The sequence below is a fragment of the Pyrus communis genome, chromosome 2 (genome assembly GCF_963583255.1).
Source record: "Pyrus communis chromosome 2, drPyrComm1.1, whole genome shotgun sequence".
NCBI classification, from domain to species: domain Eukaryota; kingdom Viridiplantae; phylum Streptophyta; class Magnoliopsida; order Rosales; family Rosaceae; genus Pyrus; species Pyrus communis.
The window spans coordinates 4,494,363-4,504,669 of NC_084804.1; the positions used below are offsets into that span (position 1 = coordinate 4,494,363).

Below are 10,307 nucleotides of genomic sequence, written 5' to 3' on the forward strand. Positions count from 1 at the left end.
TAATATCATTTGGCAACTTGCCACTCATGCCACCAACCAAGTGAAGAAGGAACTCATCTTCGTGCCACCAACCAGGTGATGAAATGTACAACCCGTACTCTAACATCATTTGGCAACTTGCCACTCATGCCACCAACCAAGTGAAGAAAGAACTCATCTTCGTGCCATCAACCAGGTGATGAAATGTATAACCCGTACTCTAACATCATTTAATAACTTGCCACTCATACCACCAACCAGGTGAAGAACAAACTCATCTTCGTGCCACTAACCAGGTGATGAAATGTGATGAAAGGTGATAAAGGAACTCACATTCGTACCACTAACCAAGTGATGAAAGCAACTCACCATTCATTCCACCAACCAGAAGACGATTGGTACAACTTGTACATGTGAACTCCTAGCATTCCTAAATAATCAAAAACTCTCAAGCTTTACAACTCAACTAGGGGAGCACTTATGCCTAACAAGAGTTATAGTCACCAACAAAGTCTTATTGCAAGCCAACAACGGCTTCAGTGTATGGTATACGGAGATCAAGCTCTTCAGCCTTCTTACATTTGCTTCAGACATTTCTTCTCTGTAACAATGCAAACACTACAGCTCGTAGAAAGCTTCAACACTCTTGATCAAGACTGTTCGAAGCAAATTTAATTTATATGGTTCATCCAAACCTTTGACTACTACAAGGTGTGGCTTGCATCACAATCTCTTGCTCAACAATGTGGAAGCAAAATTTGTATATGTTGTCTCTCCCACATTTTCAAATTTCTAATTTTCCCAAAAAAAAAAAAAATTTGGGAAATTTAACAACTTCAACAAATGGAGGGTAACTACAACTCTCAAAAGCTTCACACACTCTTGATCAAGATAGTTTGAAGCAAAATCAATTCATGGTGCCCAACAAAGCTTCACCTACAAAGTTTCACCTACAAAAGCTTCACCACAAGAGCTTCAACAAATGGAGGGTAACAACAAATGTTAAAAGCCTCACACACTCTTAATAACTGTGTAAGACATAACTGTGTATAAAGAAAACTTAATCAGGGATTTTTATAAGATATAAAACGATATATAACACAATAATCAGCTCTTTATTAGAACAACCACACATTTTATTTCCGTTCTCACTTTTACTATATAGGATACACAACATACCAAATGAAGCTGGCTTTCTTGCTGTACAAAGAACGCCTTATTTCATAGCAGTATGATTCATTCCCAGTTTCCGGAATCCACATATTTGGAAAAGCATATGCATATATATATATATATGCACAACTTTAATTATTGTCACACCATATAGTACTATATATCTTGATTAATGGCTTATCGATCAAATAAATGATCGATCAGTCATTAATCAAGCATTTTAGATTTTCATTTGCTCCAAGTACGATTTTCCGTCAAGCCTGCGGCGGGAGAAGAACTCGTTGACGTACTTTTCCATCCCAACCTTTGGAACAGTGGTGGGTTTTCTAGGGTTATCAAGCTTCTGAGTGGCCCAATCTCTGCCTCAAATTTAGGGTTGAAGAACATCGCAACCGACACCCTTTCTTTCTCTGAATTCACCATTGCCCTGTGTTCAATGCGTTTGTAAACTCCGTTGCTCAGCATATGCAAATGTAATATAAATTTTCCTTAATATTGGTGTCCCCATATATGCCATGATCTAAGGTATAGTATTACCATATGAATACACATATAATAAAATAAATGAATTAATAGCGCCGGTACAACGAACGATTTGACTCTTTACATATAAGAAGTCTTTCCTTTTTCAGTGACGATGTGAAACGATTACTCGTTGTCATTGAAAGAACATGGACTTAAGTCGTGAAGCCAAGTATTGTCCTAATATGATAGATTCAAGTTTTTATTTTATTGTTAAATGATCGAACTCAAAAGTCTCAATCCATTAACACTGGAGTGATATTAGAAATATCATCTCTTAAATTATATTTTGTAGATCACATGATGTGGAAGAAGGAATTCAACCATCAACCGTCACATCATGTGATCCACAAAATATGATCGAAAAACATGATCTCTATAACATTTTTCTTGACACTAACCAATTTTCCGCTGCGTTGTTGGTTCATTCTTCTTAACATTAACCAATTTTCTACAGCCTGGTTTGTTCACTCTACAGCCCAATCCAATAATATTGATAAAGCAAGTACGCACCGTTTCATTTAAGTAGCATTACCTGTTGCTAACGTGAGTGTGTGGAGTACTCATGCATCATGCAAATCTCAAATTTTCGTCTTTTGCTGCGGCTTATCTAATTTATGCCTCAATTTCACTAATGTTGTTTATTACTTATATATTTAACGTTACATATTTTACCGCTGAATTTAATGCGACAATCTTTCTTCATTCAGTTAAATCATTAAAATCAAATACAACAGTTAATTATTGTCTGCACCTAGTGCTTGTATAGTACTAAACAATTTCATTTCAAATATTCCCACACTCATGTGTAGAGATTCGAAATCCGACGTTTGCTAACCTTAGACCTACTCCAACCTTTGGAATAAAACTCAAATTTTAAATTCTAAACTTATCTCAACTTGCCCCAACCCTTGCAGCAAATATGAATTAAAACTCAAAACTCATTTCTAGGCCAAATTTAGCCCAGGATTCTACCAAGGGTTAGTAGGGCTGACCCACCATATATGTATATTTTTTTTAGTTTTATACTTATAAATTCATTGAATCAAACGGTTAAGATCTAATTTGATGAAATTCAACGGTTAAAAAAAAATAAAAATCTAATGGTCCAAATTTAAATCCAATAGCTAAGGTAATTAAAAAAAAAAAAACTTTTATGTGTTTCATATTTTTTCATAGTATTTCACAAGTTTCATGATGTTGGTTAGTGATTTTTCAATACTTGTCGGAATATAAATATTTTTAGGTTAAAATGTTCATAAATAAATTAGGATAGCCTACATAATTTTTTCTTTTAAAAAAAGTTACTTTAAGAAGAAAAAAAAAACTTAGCCTAAATTCATTCTTTAATAATTTGGGGCTAAAATTTTAACCCAAAAGGGTTGGAGCAAAAAAAGTTGCTTCTAGATTAAAACCTAAATTTTCTGGGCTAAAAATTTTAGATTTTAACCCAAGCCTTAGACCATCTCCAACCCTTAGCTTAAAACCTAACATTTTTAGCCCAGAAAGAGCTTTTCTGCTCCAACCCTTCTTGACTAAAATTTTAGTCCCAAATTATTAAAGAATGAATTTAGACTAATTTTTTTCTTAAAGTAACTTTTTTAAAAAATAAAATTATGTAGACTATCCTAATTTAATTTTATGAACATTTTAACCTAAAAATGTTTAGATTCTGACAAATACTAAAAAATCACTAACTGACATCATGAAACTCGTTAAACACTATGAAAAAAAATATGAAACAAATGAAAGAATTTTTTTTTTATAATTATTTTAACCGTTAGATTTAAATTTGGACAGTTAAAATTTTATTTTACCATTGAATTTCATCAAATTAGATCTTAATGGTGGGTTAGCCTCACTAATCCTGGGTTAAATTTGGCCTTTATTTGAGTTTTTGGTTTTAGGCCACATTTTAAGCTTGGGTTGCGTTGGGTTGAGGTTTTTTCTTTTTTTTTTTTTTTTTTTTTTTTTTTTTTTTTTTTTTTTTAAGGGTGTGTGTGGTTGGGGTGAAATTTGAGTTTTAGCCTAGAGTTGGAGAAGGCCTTAGAAATGGTCTTAGTAGTCTTCTTTTTTCTTCTACTTTATGGTCGAATATATAACCTAGAAAAGAAGTGCGAGGAAAGAAGTATATACAGGTCAAACCTCAAAGATGTCCCCCACATTCACCACACAGGCATCTTTTTGGAAGTTGACGGGCATCCAAGCCCCGTCTTTTTTAATTTGGAGACCGTCAACTCCATTAAGCTGGTTGAGGATGGTGATCCCAGATGTATCTGAGTGAGGTGAGATCCCTATAACCAGCTCTGGTTGTGGACATGGAGGATAGAATGTCATCCTCACTGATTGCATCCCGTCTGTATCAAACAACTCCTCTATCTCTCTCATCTCTGTCTTCAGAGCTTTCACCATAAACCCAAGAAGTCTCATGGCAAGTTGGTCCAATTCCATAAAGTATGACTCCAAGGTATTCCTAGTATATGCCAAGAAAACATGTCAATTTAATAAAAAATTTAAAAAACGGGGTGCATGGGTGTTTGAATGCGTAAGATAACAATTGTATACAAGTTTAGGGGCCATTTCATAATCATTTTGCATTTAAGTTTTCAGCTTTTGTTTCATTTTGTTTTCAAAAATAAAAAATTGAAATGGTTATCAAATGGGCGCTTAAGATTTATCAGAGAGAGGACCTGATGGATGAAGGGAGCTCTGCAAAGAGGTACGGCCTTCTTCGGTGAATAGGGTTGGTTATCATATAGAACCTATCACCCCAGTCAAGCTTTTGGTCTTTGGTCTTGACTATGTTTCCATAGCCTTCAACATCACCTGACCTTATTGCATATTTCATTTTCTCTTCCAAGGGAAGCTTAAAGAATACTTCAATCTCATGTTCCAGATTCTCTAACAGCATAGGGTTAACTCCATGGTTCACCAACTTGAAGAACAAAATAAAAGGACAACATCAAGGTTATGAGTTTTCTCCAACTTTAGTTTGATAAATTATATATAATAAATTAAAATTCGTTTACACAATAACAAAAATTAATCTAGAAATTAGAAATAGAAAGAAAAAAAAAATTAAAGTCCTATAAAACTAGCTATGCTTAACTATGAAATCTTAATTCAATTTATTAGTTCATCGGATATTAAATTCATGTAAATCTACTATAGCTTGTCTTGATGAGTGTTTTCTGGACACCTGGGTTTGAAATTTCTTCATGTTTGATATGGTGCTAGTATTTCTATTTACTTTTACTCATGTTTTTAGAATTCATTGTATATGTCAGATATTCAGAGAGATGGGTCATTGACCCATTCCTAACCATACTAGTATTGTCACACTTAACTATTTTATCACAAAAGGGGATACTCTCAACAGCATGAATTGACATTAATATTTTTATTTACAGGTGGTTGGGAAATTATGCAAGTGAGAATAACAAACTAACAACAATCTTATGAAATCGTACCAAACTCATCCTAACTCAATCAAAAACGTGACTCGTGTCAAGTTGGAATTCAAAAACTTTACTTCTTCAAGAATTATTTCGTTTTGTAAGACATAACTGTGTATAAATAAAACTTAATCAGGGATTTTTATAAGATATAAAACGATATGTAACACAATAATCATCTCTTTATTAGAACAACCACACATTTTATTTCCTTCCTCACTTTTACTATATAGGATACACAATATACCAAATAGAAGCTGGCTTTCTTGCTGTACAAAGAACGCCTTATTTTATAGCAGTATGATTCATTCCCAGTTTTGCAGAATCCACATATTTGGAAAAGCTTATGCATATATATATATATATGCACAACTTTAATTATTGTCACACCATATAGTACTATATATCTTGATTAATGGCTCATCGATTAATAAGTGATCGATCAGTCATTAATCAAGCATTTTAGATTTTCATTTGCTCCAAGTACGATTTTCCATCAAGCCTACGGCGGGAGACGAAATCGTTGATGTACTTTTCCATCCCAACCCTTTGGAACAGTGGTGGGTTTTCTGGGGTTATCAAGCTTCTGAGTGGCCCAATCTCAGCCTCAAATTTAGGGTTGAAGAACATCGCAACCGACACCCTTTCTTTCTCCGAATTCACCATTACCCTGTGTTCAATGCTTTTGTAAACTCCGTTGCTCAGCATCTGCAAATGTAATATAAATTTTCCTTAATATTGGTGTCCCCATATATGCCATGATCTAAGGTATAGTATTACCATATGAATACACGTATAATAACGTAAATGAATCAATAGCATGGGTACAACGATTTGACTTTTTACATATAAGAAGTCATTCCTTCTCCAGTGACAATGTGAAACGATTACTCATTGTCATTGAAAGAACATGGACTTAAGTCGTGAAGCCAAGTATTGTCCTAATATGATAGATTCAAGTTTTTATTTTATTGTTAAATGATCGAACTCAACAGTCTCAACATATTAACACTGGAGTGATACTAGAAATATCATCTCTTAAATTATATTTTGTAGATCACATGATGTGGAAGAAGGAATCCAATCATCAACCGTCACATCATGTGATTCACAAAATATGATCTAAAAGCATGATCTCTATAATTTTTTTCTTAACACTAACCAATTTTCCGCTGCGTTGTTGGTTCCTTCTTCTTAACATTAACCAATTTTCCACAGCCTAGTTTGTTCATTCTACAGCCCAATCCAATAATATTGATAAAGCAAGTACGCACCGTTTTATTTAAGTAGTATTACCTGTTGCTAACGCGAGTGTGTGGAGTTACAAATCTCAAATTTTCTGTCTGCCCGCACTCACGTGTTTTGCTGCAGCTTATCTAATTTATGCCTCAATTTCACCAATGTTGTTTATTACTTATATATTTAACGTTACATATTTTAACGCTGAATTTAGTGTAACAATCTTTCTTCATTCAGTTAGATCATTAAAATCAAATGCAACAGTTAATTATTGTCCGCACCTAGTGCTTGTATAGTACTGAACAATTTCGTTTCAAATTTTCCCACAAACTCATATATAGAGATTCGAAATCCGACGTTTGCTAACCTTAGACCTACTCCAAAGCTTGGGAGTAAAACTCAAATTTTCGGTTCTAAACTTACCTAGAAAAGAAGTGCGAGGAAAGAAGTATATACAGGACAAACCTCAAAGATGTCCCCCACATTCACCACAAAGGCATCTTTTTGGAAGTTGACGGGCATCCAAGCCCCGTCTTTTTTAATTTGGAGACCGTCAACTCCATTAAGCTGGTTGAGGATGGTGATCCCAGATATATCTGAGTGAGGTGAGATCCCTATAACCAGCTCTGGTTGTGGACATGGAGGATAGTATGTCATCCTCACTGATTGCATCCCGTCTTTATCGAACAACTCCTCTATCTCTCTCATCTCTGTCTTCAGAGCTTTAACCATAAACCCAAGAAGTCTCATGGCAAGTTTGTCCAATTCCATAAAGTATGACTCCAAGGTATTCCTAGTATATACCAAGAAAACATGTCAATTTAATAAAAATTTTGAAAAACGGGGTGCATGCGTGTTTGAATGCGTAAGAGAACAATTGTATACAAGTTTAGGGGGCCATTTCATAATCATTTTGCATTTAAGTTTTCAGCTTTTGTTTCATTTTGTTTTCAAAAAAAAAAAAAACTGAAATGGTTATCAAATAGGCGCTTGAGATTTATCAGAGAGAGGACCTGATGGATGAAGGGAGCTCTGCGAAGAGGTACGGCTTTCTTCGATGAATAGGGTTGGTTATCATAAATAACCTATCACCCCAGTCAAGCTTTTGGTCTTTGGTGTTGCCTATGTTTCCATAGCCTTCAAAATCACCTGACCTCATTGCATATTTCATTTTCTCTTCCAAGGGAAGCTTAAAGAATACTTCAATCTCATGTTCCAGATTCTCTAACAGCATAGGGTTAACTCCATGGTTCACCAACTTCAAGAACAAAAAAAAAGGACATCAAGGTTATGAGTTTTCTCCAACTTTAGTTTGATAAATTATGTAGACATATATATATAATAATAAATTAAAATTCGTTTACACAATAACAAAAATTAATCTAGAAATTAGAAATAGAAAGAAAAAAAATTAAAGCCCTATAAAACAAGACAATATATCTAACTAGCTATGCTTAACTATGAAATCTTAATTACAATTTATTAGTTCATCGGATATTAAATTCATGTAAATCTACTATAGCTTGTCTTGATGAGGAGATATATAATATTTAAGTGGAGTACTAGCTAGTGTCTATGTTAAGAAAAAGTATTTAAGTCCAAGAAATTTGAAAGATCAATTTTAGACCTGAAAAATGCCCCAGTCTTTGCAAGCTGAGTGCAGTTTCTCCAGTTGATTTGCAAAGTCTGAGGTTTCTCCCTTAACTAATTTCGTCATGTCGATGGTAGGGATAGAACGGAAGGTGCCCTTATTATCATCAGAGAGTTCAGATGGAGTTGGTTCTTGTTCCAAACGAACGTAACATTGTGGGACTGAAGTTAAGGGCTCTTTGGCGGTCTCTATGACGCTGAATAGCGAATTAGAGCTTTCAGAGCCTGCTGGGAGCTGCGATAGTGATGCCATTTCTTATTTCTTATTAATGAGCTCAAGTCTATATACACCACAAAGTTATGGGTGTTTATATAGGCTAAAACGAATGGGCAAAAACTGCAAATATTGAGAGAGAAAAACTCTTGATATCAAATTATTAAAAAACTAGGGCATAGTAGTGTAATTAAAGTGTTATTCCCTTTACTTGGTCCAAATCATTGGGTGTTTCTCGGCGAATGCTTCTATTTGAAGTTTTCTGCAAGACCGACGTTGTTAGTTTACGCCTTTCATGCACGTCGTCAATTGGAGATGAACCGGTGTCTACATCTTTTATGTTAGCTATAAAAATTAACCTGAAAAGAAACATCCCATATATATTGCCTGCATATCTGTTACAAGTTCCCCCGGGAAGTGAGTTCAATCATACAAAATACACATGCATTATTGTCAACTATTAGTACCCAGATAGATAATCCGTTAAGAATTAAATTCACAGTTGTGAGTCGTTATTAAAAATCAAAATTAGCTTTGGTTTTTAAGATTAAGAACCAAACAAAATCCGAGTGTGTATTTTCAGTCTTTATATCATATGTTCGAGTGAATAGAGGATTTTATTTTCAATGCATATTCCACCCCCATATAATTCGTGGATTGATCTCTGAGCTTTGTAAACTTTGCCGTTAAAATATGTAGGATGAATTGCGGGAGCATCCTTTAAGGTGGCAGCTGATAGATTGAACAGTGATTGATAATCTCTTCCCAGATGCATGTTGCAGGCTTGGGAACATTTAATTTATAATATGTTCAAACAACCTATTATATGCATTAACTATATAGATGACTCTTGACTAAATTGGCATAAGATTTCAATCAGCATACATACATACATACATATATAGGTTTAGCTATAACAAATCGCTAAGGAAAAAATTCAAATGATCTATTATGCTTTATTGGTAGAACATCAAGTTAAATGATTGTATATGTCTAAGTTTAATGAGAATTTGTATTTCTTAGAAATTCAAACATATTCCATTTTTTTATTTTGGAACGGGTGGAAAAGGGAAATTACACTCAGGCTTAGTGAAAAAAAAGCCAGTGTATGAAAGGATGCAAATGCAAATGTGTGGATATCACACCCCTAAAAAAACATATTCCAAATGTACTTAAGATCTTCTGATTTTGGTTTTATGTAGGTACGTAAGTGCATATATACAATTTACTTATGTACACGTATTTATTTTTCTCCTACCTACTTTCCCACAACTAATTAAACATTACCCTCCTCGAAAAAATAATTAGGTGTGCATGTCCTTGTCCCCGATAAGAATTTAACCACACGATTACACTGTCATCTCTATATTATGTAAATCAAATTTGTAAACTATCATTAATAAAAAAATAAGTACATTAATGAATACTTCAGTAATAATTCAATTATCGACTTCTATTTTATTTAGTTTACAAAATTTAGTCTACAAATTTAGTCTCTTTAACATTGCACATTATATAATAATACGTGTAAATTTATTCTACATATTATCGTTTAACTGACACATAATACTACCCTCGTATCTAAGTCATGTAATTTTCTTTGCTCTTGCGTAAAGGGAGACGTTCAATTTTTTTATAAATTAATATTCCACCAAATATCAGAGTTTAATAAAACTAACACTTTCATTCAGAGATGACAATCTAATTTTCTAAAGTAAACAACCCCACAATTTTGTTCTCTTTTTAAACAATGTAAGGTTGCGTGATGGGTGTCTCATGGATGTCATTTTCACCTACAGCTTGCTACTTACGGAATGAATTATTTAATCCTTAGAGAACAAAAACGTGCTTAATTATCCATTTTTTTGGGTATAAATTGATACCTCTAATTTGACTTGACCTTTTATGTACTATTTAACTGGAAAATGAATACACGTTGTCTGACTGATGGAGTATTTATTAGTTGTTTAGTAGTTTAAGAGCACGTTTCTGATTAGGACGAGCCGATTTGTGGTGCAATAATGTCTTGATTCGGCGGACATATTCAAGTGATCACTTAATTAAATGGTGGGACG

General features: G+C 33.8%; 1 protein-coding gene and 1 pseudogene across 1 annotated transcript; both read right to left on the reverse strand.

Moving 5' to 3' along the window:
* Window positions 1-1,372: 1,372 nt before the first annotated feature.
* LOC137723586 (protopine O-dealkylase-like) lies at window positions 1,373-4,894 on the reverse strand (annotated as a pseudogene).
* A 697-nt stretch (window positions 4,895-5,591) lies between these two features.
* LOC137724420 (codeine O-demethylase-like) lies at window positions 5,592-8,271 on the reverse strand. The gene is made up of 4 exons (XM_068463161.1): window positions 7,996-8,271; window positions 7,382-7,626; window positions 6,834-7,161; window positions 5,592-5,837 (listed from the first exon to the last, which is right to left on the reverse strand). Exons 1-4 carry the CDS (start codon window positions 8,269-8,271, stop codon window positions 5,592-5,594), a joined length of 1,095 nt encoding a protein of 364 aa, XP_068319262.1.
* Between the last annotated feature and the right edge of the window lie 2,036 nt (window positions 8,272-10,307).